General features: G+C 45.8%; 1 protein-coding gene across 2 annotated transcripts in view; it reads right to left on the reverse strand.

Moving 5' to 3' along the window:
• UNC13B (unc-13 homolog B) overlaps positions 1-17442 on the reverse strand; it is a 232879-nt gene that overhangs the window by 13161 nt on the left and 202276 nt on the right. For both annotated transcript variants that reach the window (XM_025359917.1, XM_025359918.1), the window contains exons 13-25: positions 17182-17256; positions 16138-16357; positions 14598-14825; positions 13858-13999; positions 11658-11827; positions 11103-11218; positions 10594-10757; positions 9789-9939; positions 7990-8058; positions 6492-6581; positions 6014-6142; positions 2368-2495; positions 1633-1718 (exon numbers count right to left, since the gene is read on the reverse strand). In XM_025359917.1, coding sequence (XP_025215702.1) covers positions 1633-1718; positions 2368-2495; positions 6014-6142; positions 6492-6581; positions 7990-8058; positions 9789-9939; positions 10594-10757; positions 11103-11218; positions 11658-11827; positions 13858-13999; positions 14598-14825; positions 16138-16357; positions 17182-17256 — 1768 coding nt within the window. The remainder of the gene's footprint in view (positions 1-1632; positions 1719-2367; positions 2496-6013; positions 6143-6491; positions 6582-7989; positions 8059-9788; positions 9940-10593; positions 10758-11102; positions 11219-11657; positions 11828-13857; positions 14000-14597; positions 14826-16137; positions 16358-17181; positions 17257-17442) is intronic.

Consider the following 17442-nt stretch of genomic DNA (forward strand, 5'->3'; position numbering starts at 1 on the left):
ATTATCTGTGTTCTCTGATTCTAGTCTCTCCCTGTTCTAGCTGCCCTCATCTCCCACTGAGGTAGGTCTTATTAAAATACTACTGGGTTCACATTGCATCTCTGCTCATGAGCCTGCAATGGTTTCTTATTGTTCTTAAGAACTAAGATTTAGTCAGTGCTGAGTAAGTGCCAGACAGTTGGCTAAATACATCTCAGTATTTCATCAAAGAAATAGATGTTATCATCACTCCCATTTTACGGATGAGAAAATGGGAGCTCATAAAAATTAAGTCGTTTGGACCAAATTCACACTGCTACATAGGCAGTGAAATTGATGTTTGAAATCAGGCCAACATTAATTCTTTCTCTTAAAGTAGAAGTTTTCAATACTTCTGTGTTTTAAACATTAGCAGAACTCTCCTTTCAAAAGAAGTCTCCCCTAGAATTCCATGTAAGAATGATAAAAGCAGAGCTGGCTGAGCTGACATCATGTAAGAGGCCTGGAGCCTAGCCTTAGGGTTTTCCCTCAACTTAGCTCCTAAGATACTTCTGTTTGAAAACCTCTGCCCCACCTTACACTACTTCTCTTGTGGAGTTGATTCACTTTTCACAAGTATTTTCTCTTTTCCCCCAAACCCACTGGAGCCAGAGTTCTTCAAGAACTGAGACTGTACTCCCCATCAGGCTCACTAAGTGGCATCTGGAGGGAGAGACCAGTGACCTCCTCCCTGGCCTGACAGCAGGCAGCCCTGCTCTGGGCTTGTATTACAGAATGTACGCGTGTAGTCTGTAGCTGGCTCAAATGTAACACAGATCTTCAAGATTTCTTTCAATCTCAAGACTCACTGATTCTAAACCGCACACATTCAAGAGTCTGAGGGTGGCCCATCTGCCCTGCCATCCCACCCAAATAACAGATCCGGACTCTGCTTCGTCCCTGCCCAGATGGCTCCTCCTCCTAGATGGGCTTTCACAGAATGAGGAGACAGACTACCACACCTAAATAGGCAGGAAAGGCTGCTGAATAGGTGAGTACAGATGGGTACAGATGGGAAGTCTGATACAGGTATGGAATGATATCTTTGTGGACCAAGGTAGGAAATGAATAAAAGAACAAGCTGAATGAGTAAGATGAATAATAATTTGCCTGTGGCCCTGCTCTATAGGAGAAGTGAGGGAAGAAGTATCTTCCTGGCATTGTCATACTAAACCAGAGCAGCTTTCAAGAAAAGCCAGGCCAGAGAGTCCCCAACATAAGAAAACAATTATATCTATCTGTATATTTAAGGTTCTGATTATTTAAAACTGAAGTTTCACAAGGCCATTCTCCAGGAAGTGGATAACCTCAGAATACCCACCATGGGAGAAGTTCATCTCTGGGCTGGGAAGATCTTGAACAGGCAGTTGCTCCAAAGCTGGAAGGAGGAACCTACAGCCACACAGCCATTTTCATATTTGCTTTGGCTGCAACTTTGCCTACCAAGGTCTCCTGGGGCCTACCTCCCACCAGGCCTAAAATTCCTTTAGTTTCTCACTATACCACTCACCAAACAACTACAAGTTGTTGTAGTTGTCCAGAAGAGGAAAGGGACAGTGAACGAGGAGCTTGGGCTAGGAGCCTGGCAGCCCACCGATTTGGACAGATCCTTACCCTCCAATGCATATTTCATGTCTTGGGCAAACAGATGCCACATCACTTCTGCGCTGACTTTTCCCACATTCAACTCCTGAGGAAACCTGGATGACAGAAGAAACCACAGTCAGAGAATAAGGCAAGAGTCATTTGATTTGATTCATTTCAAGGCGAAAGTGCCTAGTTCTTGGAAGTCATATTGGAGAAAGGAGAAGCTTAGAGTACAGGGCTAGGTCCAATCTGGAGAAAAGGGGCCCAGGGGCCAGTGGGAGGACACGTGGGGGCAGAAGGGATCCCCATAGGCAAGATGGGCCTAGGGGCAGAAGATGCCCAGAAGGCAGGCAATTGGGAGGCAGAGACTCTCCAGGCAGTGGCTGGAAAGCAGGCGCAGGCTAAATAAGATGGAGGAGAAAGGGCAAGGGAGGGGTGGGCTATAAGAAGGCCCACTTCATTCACAGTGGACAGACACATACACACATGGTCTCTGGATCCCCTGGGGCTCCTATGGCAGCCACAGTCCCAGAAGCCTCTCACTCCAGGGAGGCTGGCTCAGTCTGGGCAGGGACCCCCATTATGTTTCGACACCTGTCTCCAGAAACAGTTACCCAGACAGATACAAGGGACAGAGGGACAGATGGACGGACAGGAAGAAGAGGTGGCACTGCAAACATACAGAGACAGGAAAGAAAGAGGTTGTTAGACAGATGGACAGACCAATCACCAACAGACAGGGCCAAAGAGGGTGATACTCACTGGTTCAGAACAGGTGTGTAGGAATTCTTATCTTCCTCTATGATTGACACGATAAGTGTGATGAGCTTGGGCCAGAAATCCAGGTTCCGAATGCTGGGCCCTTGTTCCTCTGGAGGTAGCTCCTGCTTCTTGATCCAGAGGACACAGTGAGAGAGAGGGAGAGAGAGTCAGAGTAGAATGTAAAGGGTGTCTCCAATGATCCTCTTTCTCTTCCCCTCCCTATACCTCTTCCTCTAGAATCAAGGACCTTTCCTCTCCTAGAGCCTGTCTTCCACAAGACTATCCCTGTTCTGTAAGAATGACTATTGTGAGATCCCAGAACACAGGGAGCCTGTCGCTGAGAAGTTCTGTCCTCAGCCCCAGGGCACTGCTCTGATAAACTTGGTCAGTCCAAGAGATATAAAGATGCCCATCCTCCTTCTTCCTTCTCTCAGTTGCTACGGGCAGAGTAACTCCCTGGCTAAAGGAAACAGTCCTTCCAGCCTCACTAATAGGTCTAGTTCTATGCGGCCCCCACAGGCAGGTAGCCCTCCTCTTCTGGTGGTGTTCCTCTACTGACACCACGCCACGACCACACACATACACATCTCAGTTCTGAGCTCTTTCAACTTCTGCAGGAGCTACTGAACAGATCTAGGGTGCATTTCAGCCTTTCAGTGGAGTAGGACTTCCCTTGACCCCCTGAAGTTATTAGGGGGAAGAACTGCATTTAGGAAGCTATTTGCCTAGCTGGATAAGAAAGGGCCTTACTTGGGAAGAGGCAAGCCTGAAAGCTTTACCTGAAATATAGAATAAAAAATCACTCTATAGTCATAGCCCAGAAAAGTGAGGTAGGAGTCACCACAGGAAGCCTGGAACACATATTGTGTTTATGTGGGATGTCACATGCCACTGGAAAGCTTCCACAGTCCTTAATAAGCCTGCATTATCAAGAAGTTACTAGAAACCAGGGCAGAATCTTTAATATCACTTAAATACATCTCTTCCTTTTATTTTTCTGTCATTGTCCTGGCTCAGGCTCTTATCATTCAAGGATTTCTGAACTGGTCTTTGATCTTCAATCCAATCCCTCCTCCTTGCAGCTATCAGTGATCTTTCTACAAAGAAAATCTCAGCGTGTTACTCCTCTGCTTAAAGCCCTTCAACGGCATTCAATACAGTTTAAATTCCTTAGTTTATATCTTCCAGAATATGACTCTCTCTCAACCTCATACAACTCTTTTTGTTCCAGCTTATGTGCCACACACTCTGCTAAGACCTTTATACACATTGTCCTATCTAATCCTCACAACGACTCCATTGAGTAGAAATTATTATCACCTTCATTTACAGATGAGGAGAGAGAAGGGCAGCAAGGTTATATGACTTGTGCGGAGTCATGCAGTTGTAAAGAGCAGAACTAAGATTTGATCCCAGATAGCTGAATCCCACAGCCTGATGCTGTAAGTACCCTAAATTGCCATACTTCTATTATTTTTATTTTGTGTTTTTGAGATGGAGTCTCACTCTGTTGCCCAGGCTGGAGTGCAGCGGCATGATCTCGGCTCACTGCAACCTCTGCCTCCTGGGTTCAAGCAATTCTCCTGTCTCAGCTTCCCAAGTAGCTGGGATTCCAAGCGCCCACCACCATGCCTGGCTAATTTTTGTATTTTTAGTAGAGATGGGGTTTCACCATATTGGCCAGGCTACTTTCAAACTCCTGACCTCAAGTGATCCACCCGCCCCGGCTTCCCAAAGTGCTAGAATTACAGGCGTGAGCCACTGCGCCTGCCCTGCTTATATTTCTTTAAATTAACATGCTTATACATAATTCTGTGCCTCTAAGCATTCTATTTGCTGTCCGTGGTATGCCCCTTCCCTCCAGCCCCTTTCTTTAGTTAATTCCTACTCCTTCCTCAAAATTCAGATTGAACTTTGCCTCTTCTGAGAGGTTTTCCTGACATCCCTGTTATGGGCTCCCAGAGCACGCTCGCTGAACCTTTGGTGTAGATGTATCAGAAAACTACGACTACAGTAAAACATAGTAACAACAAAATAACAACAACAAAAAATAAATGTAGTAATTTGCTCTGACCTCCACTAAACAATGAGATCCCCAAAGACTGAAATGCCTCTTACTCAACTTTGCCTCTAATGCTCTGTTAAGTGAATGGATGGATGGATAAACCAATGACTGAAGGCCAACAGACGGAAATTTTAAAAGACATGAAGAGTTTATGCCAGTGTAAATATGGAATAAGGAAAAAATGAAATTGAAAGAAAGTAAAAAGCAGATACCAAAACACAAAGGCTAAAGAGTATCCCTGAATAGTTTATGAACTCTCTTTCAAAGTCTAGTTCATTCTCATGCTGGGGAATAGAGACCAAATATTCAACCAGACCTCTGCATAGTTGAAAGATCAAACCTGAGAACAGTGTCTTGCCTTGACCAGAGAGACTTCATACACGGATGACAGAATGTGTCAAGTAAAACAAAGTCCTCAGGAAAACCTCCCATGGACTTCAGAACCAATAGGAGGCTTTATAAACCTTAAAAGGAAGAAGGCTTAAATACATGGCTGGCACAGAAAGTACACTTGGGAATGAGAAGAGGCAGTAGGAACAAGATCTTAGTCTTTATGAGGGTGCTCCTAGGAAGCTTTACAAATTGGATTTACCTAAAGATAAGTGTCCAAGACATTTAGGTTGTCCTGCCATCATTGGTTGTCCAAATCCCACTGCTTTTTAAGGTCTATCTCAAATGTTCCTTATTTTATGTAGCTTTTTCCGGTATCTGATCAAGAATGGGAAAAGACTCTCCTTGGGATTCCTTTAATTTTATCCCTTTTTCAAGGCCCTTCAACCAGACTCCTTTGATTAGAGTTATATATATGTTTATGAGACTGCAGACTTACTGAAGGAGCACTGTGCTCTCCTCAGACGTGGCCTAGAACAAACATTCAATATATATTTGTTGTACTGAAGGGAATCCACTCTGCAAATGTATGGTCAGCAAGAAACTCCTAAAACTGGAACTGTAATGAGTAATTGGAGCTAGAAGTAAGTTCTGGCTTTGAAATAAGTTGGGAGCATGGATCGGGGATACTATTAGAAGGATCTGAGAAAACGCACTAAGTCACCAGGTACTGACTTAGGGTGCCAGGCTAAAACAAGTGAAGTAGTTCAGCCTCACAGAAGGATAGGGTCAGCCTTGATAGCCAGTGGATGAATACGGCCCAGAAGAACCACATATTTCAGAGAGAAGTAATCAGAGGGAAAAGTAAACCTTCCAGGAGTCAGCAGCTCAAAGACCACTTCAGATTCCAGAGGAAGGAAGCCCAGAACTTACAAGAGTCTGCAAGAGTCAGAATAAAGTTAAACTTGAGGGAGAAAAAAGACTCTGGGATGGACTGAGAATTCACCTACTCAACCCCTGAACCCCATGAATTTAGGTTTACTTTCTTCAACATCATTATTGTTGCCATTGCCCAGGGGTCTCTTTCCATCCACATATCTCATGGTCCACATGGTTCATACTCTACAATTCACTTACCGTTAAGAACATCAAGTACTTTGTCCTGAGCGCCTTTCCACCACCATTGTGAAGGAAAGCTGAGGCTCTAGAGAGCCACTGATAGCTGGCCCCACCTGATCCTGAACCTCTTACCAGCTGGTACTGGTGGCTGTATAAGTCGTGGCAGTTGTTGAAGATATATTCATATGTGGAGTTCAAACAGGCCTTCACACAATCCTTTACCACCTGGCTGGCTCTTGGAGGGCTTTGCAGTTCTTGTACCTGCCAATTAAAAGAAGAAATATGGGCCCAAGGTCCTGCTCACCTGGGTGGGATATTCTCCTAGCACTACTCCAAACCTACTCTAGATTCTTTCATCCCTCTCTGGGTCCCTAGACCTTTCCCTGTGATGAATTGCCAGGATAGCTGACAGGGAAAACTTCCAGCCCATCCTCGTGGATTTATAGTCCTTGTGCTCTCTCAGAAGTAACCCAGGGAACAGGTACACAGAAATGTAAGCTTAGAGGTGATGAATCCTGTGGCTTCAGACTCTGCCCAGTGATTCTTATTTTTCATGTTCCTGTAGCCAGGTCTCCAGCCCAGAACCACCCAAACCCAGTCCATTTCTTACCTTCATTCTGAAGAAAGTAATGCTGGTCAGCAAATCCACTGTGGATTTTAAGTCCTGAAGCCGTTCAGGACTCCCAGCAGGGAAATTATTCTGTTGCAAATCAAGCAAATGTAAGAAAGGAACAGAGGACTATGAAAACCTTCCCTGCCAAAAGTGATGATATCAAAAGCTTCCCTAATTGCTACCTACTGGGTTTTTCTCTAGTCGAGCTGGCCAAAAACACTGCAATGTTACAGGTCTCCTTCTCTTTTTTCTATTGATGCAAACAGGCTCTTGCCAAAAGCAGGGGTTAATACTCTCCACCCTAGAAAGCAACACACCCTCCCTCCAGTCCTCCTTCCCATGCAATGTTTAAGAACTTGTACAAAGGAACACACAGGCGCACACACACTTACACACATGCTTTTCTTGGATGAAGATTCTTACACACCAACAGTGACTTCTTCAAAAGTTACAATCTAACTGTATATCCTGGAATATAAGTGGAGCCACACTACAGGCCAAACTGAGGTCCAGGACCTGTACTTTTTGTACAGTAGACCCCAGCTCTTCTACTGTTCTGCAGCCAGCAGATGGCAGATCTCTGAGCAGAACTGCTTTTGGAGTGAGTTCCTTAGGAATTTCCAGCCATCCTTACTTCATTCACTTTGACATGAGTCTTAGGAGGGAGCTGCTATGAAGAGCTGAAGGGAGATGCTGAGCCTGTCTTCACATTAATGGTCAGTTTTTAAACCTTCAAATGGCTACTTATATGCCAAATATAAGACATACAGTCAGTTGTCCATTATTTGTGCAAATGGAGGGCACTCGAGCAGACAATTAAAACCTCACTTCTTTTTAACTTTAAGGTTGTTTTTATACTTACTTTTTAATGTGCGTATATTGCCTGTTCTGAAAATTCACAGCACTTTAAAGCAAGTAATGAAGCCATTCTAAGATCTAACATAGGAGGAAATGAGAAACTGCCCATTTCCTTATCCTGTCCTGTCCCAGGTACCCATCCTCCTACTACACCTATTTCCTCCCTTTATACTACAAATGGACATGCTCTCTGATACAAATTACTTGCAAAAGCCAAGCTACTCTCTCTCCCCCTAGCCAGATTCTCACACCTCCCCTGGAAAATGAGGAGAGTATGGAAAAATGCAAAAGAGAAATGTAATTAGGTATCTAATTTTTTAAAAGGGTACTCCTGGAAGAGATTATCCTCAGGAAACTCCCTAATGAGAATGTCACCAGAGAGTTTAGTAGAGTGTTAACAGTGAGGTTGGAAAGCCAACTGTCCATAAAAAGTAACCATACCTGCTGCTATTTATACACCACATGGTCCCTGGAGTTAAAAGAACCACAGGTGTCAGTAGCATTGGCCATTTGCGTGGATGTGATGACACAGACCAGTTTTCCCTGGCCTCAATCTTTACAGCCAAGATTGGCCTACAGTCTCTCTGGGACTGTGCTTGATATCTATTATCCTGCCCACAGCCATGTCTTCACTCACCCTGTATGTAGAGAGGTCGATCCTCAGTGAGTTGTGTAGCTGGTCCAGCAGTTTTACAAATCTCTCTTTCTGAGGGTGAGAAACAAATAATGGGGAAGAAAAAGAGAACCTGTGTCTGAGTCCCCTAAACTACAACAGAAACAGAACCACCTCTGGATGAGTAGAAAGAGTTGGGAGGCATTGGGCTGGAGACACATCCCTGCCCATGGGAAGAACAACAAACAGTGTAATGAGATAGATAGTCCCTGTTCTATCTCTTTGCAGCTCTGTCCCAATCTGGGAAATCTCACACTGGCAAGGACAAAGCCAAGTCCCTGGGAGGAGAAAAGGCTCCTTGGATTATCCAAGAGTAAATAGGGCACGACCAGTGCATCTCTATCCCTTTGGGACTGTAACTTATCTCAGTTAGATAAGAAGAAACTCCAAACACATTCTCTCTTGAGTCTGAGGTCTCCTGACTTATCTCGGGGTAGTACATAACAGTTATACAGCCACAGCCTAGCAGTGATGATGGGAGAGAGAAACTGATGCATTTGAAAGATAACAGGGCAGGCCTGAAGGGGTCTCTCTTTAAACCACATTCCACACACACTTCCCATAGTGTATACTTTTTAAATGTTAAAGTATCTAACATATACTATTTTAATAGCTGATTTTCATAGAAAAAATATAATTAAACATGGAATCATATGCCTGCAGGATGTTGGCATCCCACTCCTAGAACTCATATATTGATTATATGAGTAGATATTGATTAAGTCAATACATAATGAGATGAGGCAAAATGGAACAAATATTTGACTGGCTTAATACATTACACATCTACAGAAAGACTCTATCAACAACAAAAAATTCATTAGTACCAAAAAATCAGGGCTCACAGACTCAGTGAATTGGGGTGATACCAGTAACTTTATGCCCAAAATGGTCATTTTTGTGTTGGGTCAGAATGATTTTATCTAGTTTATACTGAATTAATGTCAGGTGACATTTTGAGTAATGACTCAACTTCTCAGGTACCTTAACCCAGGAAGGGCACACCCTGGATAGGGAAAACAGTCCAGACACTAGAAAAGGGACAGGTTCAAGTGCACACTGGCATCGTTGCTTAGACATCAGTCTCATATAAACTCAAGTAATATGAATCCGTCACAGACAGATTGAACAAGATTTTTAAAAGTCCATTTGTGGACCTGCAAGACTGAAGAATATGGAATATGGTAACTCAACCAAGTTGTTGGCCCAGAGAGATTCTGGCCAAGCCCAGGTGGTACCACCCCCAACCACCTTCTCTTCTTTGTGTCTGTGGAGAGGCTATTAGTATAGTCTGCATACCCATAAGGAAACAATGTTCGTCTATCAAAATGGTAGCTACCTGAATTTTAAGCACATCAAGCAACTCTACAGGACCAGCCAAGAAAAATCAAACTTGGCCGAGTGCGGTGGCTCAAGCCTGTAATCCCAGCACTTTGGGAGGCCAGGGTGGGTGCATCACAAGGTCAGAAGTTCGAGACCAGTCTGATCAAACATGGTGAAACACCGTCTCTGCTTTAAAAAAAAAAAAAAAAAAAAAATTAGCCAGGCGTGGTGGCATGTGCCTGTAATTCCAGCTACTCAGGAGGCTGAGGCAGGAGAATTGCTTGAACCCAGGAGGTGGAGGTTGTAGTGAGCCAAGATCGCGCCACTGCACTCCAGCCTGGGCAACAGAGCGAGACTCTGTCTCGAAAAAAAAAAAAAAAGAAAATCAAACTTTATTAATTGGTAACCAATGCAGACATATGTGTTTACATGATACTTACCCCAAAGTTGGAGGCTGCGAAGCGATCAGAGGCAGAGACATTGGTAGAGGCAGTTGTGTGGGCATAGTAGGCATTGATGTTGGCCAGTAAGGTGCTCATCACTGCTGGCACACCAGGACACATGTACTTGGATGATAAACATGCAAAGTGCCTGAAAAACACAGCACCCTCAGCCTCAAAGACTCTTCAGGGCTTGCAGCAAAAGCCAAGCAGGAACTCATTAAAAGTTTATGGGCTAAGTGAAGCACAGTCAGGGCAACTGCTGCCCTCTGCTTGCCTAGGGCTGCTTTCTGTGCACAGCTCTAGGGGCAGCATCACTAACAGAAAGGCTACTCTGCTTCTCATAGCAATTTGGAATTCCCATTTAAAGAGTCCTGATTGACTCCACACATAGCTGCTTTCCCTGCAGTTTAGTGTCCTCTTTGACCCCCAGGCCAGTCTAGGCCAGACCGGCTATCACAAACACATGTACATGAGCACACATATCCTGTCTGCTCAGGCCTGTGATGTCTAGGCAGATTTGTCCTTGCATACTCTCACATGCCTTTTTCCCTGCAGAGTTCCCTCAACTCTGAGGCAGTTACTGACAAAACATTCCCTTTTCTGTGAGTTACTGACAAAACATTCCCTTTCTACGTATACCCTTCTTGCCTTGGGGTACAGAACTATCCCACCCAGCTCAGAGAGGAAAGGAAAGGAATCATTGCATGCTAACCCACTAAGGACCTGCCCACCATGTCAGTGTGCCTTAGTTAGACACCCCAGTGATTAGTAGCCACTTCCCAGCGCCCCAGCAGAGACTCACGTCATGGCCTGATATATGGACTCAATGCCATAACGCATGGCAAATTCATCCACAATTTCTTGGGCTGTCTCATCAAAGTACACCTTCCAGGCATCGTCTCCTCGAGCTTCAGGGATGCGGACTCCTCCACTGCCCTGAATGTCTGTGAGGTAATGGAAAAGGTTCTGCAGAAGACAGAGCAGAGAAAGGGAATGGGTTAAATACATATGAAAAACAAAAACAAACTTGGTGGTAAAGCCCAGGAGAATGTGAATAAGGAAGGTTCCACAGAAATTCTGTCCTTCCAGTCATTGTTCAGTTCCTCCTATGGCCCCAGTAGGCTGTTCTGACATTAGTGGAAGAGAATGTAGTCTGGGTTCAATCACTTGGGCTCTCCAGGGTAGCAGAGTGAGTCAAGGATAAAATTTAAAATGGGCCTCGGATCTCCAACCACCTAGCAATCCTACTTATGGCCAAAGGCCTCTCCCAGCACTGCTTTCTGATCCCCCACCTACCAAGGGCTGGCTCACCTCATGGAGACACGTATACTGCACGTGGTATGGGGCTACTTTCTCCTCCCCCTTGATCTCCACACTGATTTGTAGTCGGATAGCCCCTGAGACGGCTGATTTGTCTGTCCTCTTCTCTAGGAAGGAAAGAAGACTGGAGATTGACACCAATGCAACTAGACAGCATAGATAGTTCCATTCTGGCTTAACCCAAGGAAAAGAAGGGGCCAACCCAAGGACTCACCATATAGGGTGAATCATTCCAGTGACCATATATTCCACAAATAACCCTTGAACTAGCTGGGTAGGAGAACAGGAGTGTGGAGGGGCGACAAAGGCACTAGTATGAAGAATAAAGGGCCTTCTGAAACCCAGAGAACGTTCAGCCAGAGTGAGTTGCAGCCACTGCCACTCCTCTGTCCCCCATCCCTCCCCATAGTCAGTTCTTTGCAGGTAAGACGGGCTCTGTATAGAGATATGCCTTGGGGACAAATGGTGGTTTTGGTAGAAGGACTATTCCTAGGTCCCCTTCATGCTCTCCCTTCCAAGCAACTTTCTTGGGTCCAGTTTCCTCACCCAAGTTGTACCAGACGTCCATCTCGCCACTTAGGGTCCGAACCTCAATGATGGTTTGGCCGAGGAAATCATCGGACTCTCGCTTTAGGCGTTGCTTTACTCTTGACTTGATGTCATCATCCTCATCCCACACACGCACCTTAATGCGGTCAGAGGAGTTGTGGCACTCACTGTGAGAGAATTAGGCAGGCTCTGTTAGGGGCAGACCCAGTAGCGCCAAATCCTGTTACTTCCTATTCCCTCCCAAAAGCTCTGACAGCTGCACTTGAGGGCCTGGAAGTGGAGAAGTCAGAGGACAGCAGTACTAAAGTTCCAAAAAAGTTGGGCTATCCCAGCAAATGACTCTTCATTCCTCGGCCTGGGTGGCTCTATCTACTACTGTACAGTTCTTATTGTCCTAGAACAAAGGGCAAGGGGTGGAGGGAAGAGTAATTCAGGTCAATTCTGACTTCCTATACAGCTAGCTGTATCAGCAACACCAAGAGGAAAACAGCTAGATATGCCACGGAGCTCCAGGAAGCAACTGCTAGCTCCATCCTCAGAGCCTAAGACATGAAGTCAGTAAAGATGCTACACATGCCCATGGTAGGCCCATATAGTTATAACTGTTTAGCTTTCTATCTAACTCCCCCATCTGCCTAACTACGTGCTTGGTGAGCTTCTATATTATCCTATCATATCCCATTGAAATGTCATCTTCTCTATCAGGTTTGCTTTGGAGAAAGGAGTTTTCCCAGGTCTTCTCTCAAGCTGTCCTCTCCAACTGTTGCTTTCTGGGTTCTGTTGTTTCACCCAAAAGTTGTAACTGGCAAAATTTGCTGTTCCTTTCCCTATGTTCTTATGACATCTTTCCACATTCCATTAAAATATTACAGTATAACCACCACTCTGTGGGAAGATAATAGACACATCAACAATGAGCTTCTTGAAGCCAGGGATTGTTCTATTCATTTTTAGATACACTATTTTATGTATAGTGTCTTGTACAGAAAATGAGCTTAAAAAACTGTTTACTAAAAGTGGGCAAAAACGACCAAGAGCTAGTTGATTTTAAATTAGTCATAAGAAGAATTCAAGCAGGAACTATTCAGATTCTCAAACAGGTGCTTCTCCTAGTAGCTATTATCTCTGGATTAGAGATTAATTTTACTATATCCTAATCCTTTTTTTTTTTTTTTTTTTGAGACGGAGTCTCACTCTGTCGCCAGGCTGGAGTGCAGTGGCATGATCTTGGTTGGTACACTGCAACGTCCACCTCCCAGGTTCAGGGGATTCTCTTCCCTCAGCCTCCCGAGTAAGCTGGGACTATAGGTGCCTGCCACCATGCCCAGTTCATTTTTGTATTTTTAGTAGATATGGGGTTTTGCCACGTTGGCTAGTCTGGTCTGGAACTCCTGACCTCAGGTGATCTGCCTGCCTTGGCCTCCCAAAGTGCTGGGATTACAGGTGTGAGCCACCACGCTGGCCCTAATCCCTCTCTACATGAATCTTCTGAGGAGCCAACAGAAGGAGGCCTCTACATAGCCAGCCTGCTTGGCTGATTCAAATCCAAAATCTGGACCCTAGGCCTTATTGGGGAGTGACAAAGCATGTTGATTCTCCAGATATTAGTTTGTCATTTTTCAATAACCATCCTTTACTGTCATAAGAAATAGTTTATAAGAAAGTGAGATAATAAAAAAATCAGTGAGGGTAGAAGCTGAGGCAGGAAGAAACACTACCTTTATGGGAAACAGCAACTTCAGGACCCAGATTTCCACTTTCAAGCCAGAATTACCCAGTTTTAGGACAAGGACACTCCCTCCCCACTCTGTATAACAGCCTTCCTTACGAGAGCCTAACCTTACTGTACCTTCCTAGGCAAGGGTAGGAGGTACAATAAGGCAGTCAGTCCCTGGTTCTGTCACTGAGCAGTAAAGTAGTAAAATCTTTCTACTGCTAGAAAAAGCAGGATGGGGTGCCCTAGGGCCCCTTTAATAGCCCTGGTGAAGACAGGGCATGGGCATAGTAACCCTGACACAACAGGTCATGAGAAGAAAACCGGAGAAAGAATGGCTGATGCCTGAGCAAAGCATGTGAGAAATGGATTTTTCTCCCCTGCCTTTGCCCAATCTTCAAGTTCAAGCCCAGAATGGCAGGATGTGATCCTGCTCCCCCAATACACACAGTCCCAGGTAAGACAAAGCTCTCTGTGACTTACAAATGGAACTTTTCCTCCCAAACAGGATTCAAGTTTCCAAAAATGGTCTTGGTACGCTTCTTGGTTTTGCCGACTTGCACAGTCACGTAAGGGTCACTGGATCCTGTTTTGTCCTTGGCTTGTAGGCCCTGGGCACACACCACTGCAACCCAAGCATGTACAGGAGGCTTCAGAGTCGGTCAGAAGCCCTCCACAGCACTACTCATATGCTCTCCATCTTAGAGCAGTCTATGCTCCTTGCACAGATACCATAATCCCATTCCTCCATATTTATTCTTCTTCCTGGGCCACGAGCCTTTCCTTTAAAGCCCACGCATCCCATCTCCCTACCCAACCCCTAACTGACCACTTGTCTCTACACTGGTCCTTATACCCTCTGATATATACATGCTTCAGCCCCACCCAGTTAGCAAACCACTGGTTAACTACTCCCTGGTCCCCTGACTTTCCCCTTCCCCCTCCCCCCACCTCTTGTAATATCAAACTGTTAGCCAATCTACAGTGTTAGGTTGTTAGCAAATCCTTGTATTATGGTTCATGTTGTTTGCAGATAGCAGTCTTGCCTCTCCGGCACCAGGGTCTAGGTAAGGAGGACTGATGAATAATGAGGACTTTCCTTCCCAGTGATTTCCTTTTTCTTTCTTCCCAATCCCTTGCTCCCTCATGCTCAGGATGCTTCTTCCCCAGGCTCCTTCCCATAGCCCAGGCCTTCCCGTCCCCTCAGACTGTGGCCTGCTGACCAGTAATGGTGATCTTGGCCGACCATTTGGAGGTGCCATCCAGTACACTCTGCTTCACTGTTTTCATCTGCTGCACATGGGCAGCTTTGCTCACTGTGAAGACGTCCCGTATAACTTCAAAGATCTCTGGCTTATTTCGCTCTCGGATCTTCATGCGGTCCTTCATGGCCATGATAATGTTCTGGGTCCGGTCCTCAGCTCCATGTTTACAGCTCTTTTCTGCAGCCCCTGAACGTGGCCAGGAACAGAAATTAGGATTAAGCAACAGGTCACCTACCAGACCAAGGGTTGAGCTGAGGAATGGGGCCCAGGAGAGGCTGCAGAGCAGCGGAGAAACTATGCAGCCAGCCTGGTTGCTACTTCTTAGCAATTAAGGCAAAGGCCCTCTGGAACCTGCACTTGCCACCTCTTCATGATGGGTTTTGGCCAAGTCATTACTAGCATTTGTCTTCAGGCAGTCTTTTCAGAGCCCATCTCTTCTGCTGACTCTGTCCTACCTGTCTCTTCATGTCTAACTTAGCCATGCCACTGGCACCAATTTGAGGCTCTTCAAAGGACATTTTCCATGAATAATTTCTCAAGGCCTCTCCCTGGTCCCCTTTTATATGTCATAGCTGTCCTTGGGATAATGAAGTACTTGTGGGTCTGTCTAGAGGTGACCTTCCCCTTCTCCTAGCACAATCCTTAAAGCTTTCAGTGCTACAGCCTGGCTTGTCGGTAATACCTGGGAGGTCTGGAGAGCAGGAAAATAGTTTCCACTTCCTTCACCCCTGCTTTTCCTGGGGTCCAGCCACAGTGAGTGCAAGCAAAGCAGGAGGGTAGCAAGGAGATATGAACTTTGACCCCTACCATTTTCTCTGACAAGAACTTGTTGCTTTTCCTGCTCCTATTCTCCCCACTCCATCATGGCAGGACAAGTCATATATTTAGCCAAGGCTGTGGGGGTCTGGCATACTCTCCTCTTGGACGTCTGTCAGATTCATTTGACACTTTTATTTCTGGCACTATTGTCTAAAAACAAGCAATGAATGCTGCCTTCCCTGAGTCCTAGATTCCAGGCTTCGGGAGGTTCCTCTGTGGGGCCTGGAACCCCACAAAACTCTATTTCTTTCCTCTCATTAGTCTCAGATCCTGATGCTTTTGTCATTTGGACTATAAGGCCGCTGTGCTGTATACACTGCAAAGCTCAGTCTCTGGGATCAACTGAATCCTAGAAGAGATTCTAGCTACATTAGAAGGCCACAGAAAGCTCAAAGAATTTTTCCTAAAAGTGCTTAAGAAGGTAGTGTAAGACCTGCTATTTGGAAAGGCAAGGCTCCTTGATTCAGAATCCTACCTTCTCTGAAATGGATAGGGTTTCAGAATCAGGTGGATTGGGAGAATGAAATGGATAGGGTTTCAGAATCAGATGGACTGGGGGAATGATTGGTTCAGCCATCCCAGCTCTTTGCCACAGACTATTTTGGAGAGCCCCTCCAGAGCCCCTACTGCCTCACTCCCTGCCCCTCACCCCCTGCCCCTCACCCCACAGGGCACTCACGCTGCAGGCAGTCAGCATTGAGCAGGTCCTGGCACTTCTCATGGCACTTGACTCCACATTCACTGCAGCGCATGCCCTGACGGGCAATGCCCCAGAGGAGGCCTTCACACTCATAGCAGTAGGTTGGGGTAGTGGCTGTCCAGACCTCAAAGTTGTGAGGAGTGGTGCACGAAATGGGGTAGATTAAGGCCTGCAGGGTTTTCTTATACACATGGGATTTCTGAAAGATACATACCCCATCCCATGATTTTTGTTTTTTGTTTGCTTTGAGACAGAGTCTTGCTCTGTTGCTCAGGCTGGAGTGCAGTGCTGCGATCTCAGCTCACTGCAACCTCCACCTCCCAGGTTCAAGCAATTCTCATGCCGCAGCCCCCGAGTAGCTGGGATCACATGCACATGCTACCACGCCTGGCTAATTTTTGTATTTTTAGTAGAGACGGGGTTTCACCATGTTGGTCAGGCTTGTCGAACTCCTGACCTCAAGTGATCCACCTGCCTCGGTCTCCCAAAGTGCTGGGATCACAGGCGTAAGCCACCATGGCTGTTCCCCATGACTTTTGGATTCTGCAGGGAGATACCAGAACTGAGACCCTGTGGGACAATCAGGACCTTGATTTCATGTCTCCTCTGGCAATGAAGAAGATGCTCTATCCTGGCCCAGCCCATAGCCCAGCCTAGCAGAATGAGGCCCACAATATAGTGTGCTCCTGGTTGTCCAACGCAGGTTGGACCTGATGCTGAATCTGAGCCTTGTTCCAGCATTTACACTTTCTAAGAAAACAGAAGGTACTTGGTCCATCATAAAACCCTGAGTTCAGCGGTCACACCCTTCAACATGAGACTTGGGCTTACCCTCTGATCTAGACTTGCTTAGAGCCTTACCCAGTGTGGAAAACTAACACCTGATGCTATCTGTCTTTTTCATCAGCAATGTGTGCCCAGCACTCTTGAATTCCCAGAATTCCCAGTTATTAATTGTATGACTACAGAGATGATCACCAGTCCTGAGGCCAGTGGACTTATGAAAGCACATGGGTTACTTACCAGCTCTTCGTCCTTAAGAGAAGTGCGTGTGGCCATTGCAGAAGTGATTCCTGCCTTCCGAGACTGGACCAGTGACTGTGAGGGAAGATCTGCTGTTAGCCCTGACCACCACCAAGGGCTGGCAAAGTCCTGGGAAGGGAGCTTCAGTGACCAAAGCCACTTGACTATAGCTTACTACAGTACTTTCTATTTTTATTGTCACTCACAGCAACGGCCCTAACAGGTGACAAGTGTCCCAGGTTAAGATGCAAAACCCAAGGC

This window comes from Theropithecus gelada, chromosome 15, assembly GCF_003255815.1.
Source record: "Theropithecus gelada isolate Dixy chromosome 15, Tgel_1.0, whole genome shotgun sequence".
Classification (NCBI taxonomy): Eukaryota; Metazoa; Chordata; class Mammalia; order Primates; family Cercopithecidae; genus Theropithecus; species Theropithecus gelada.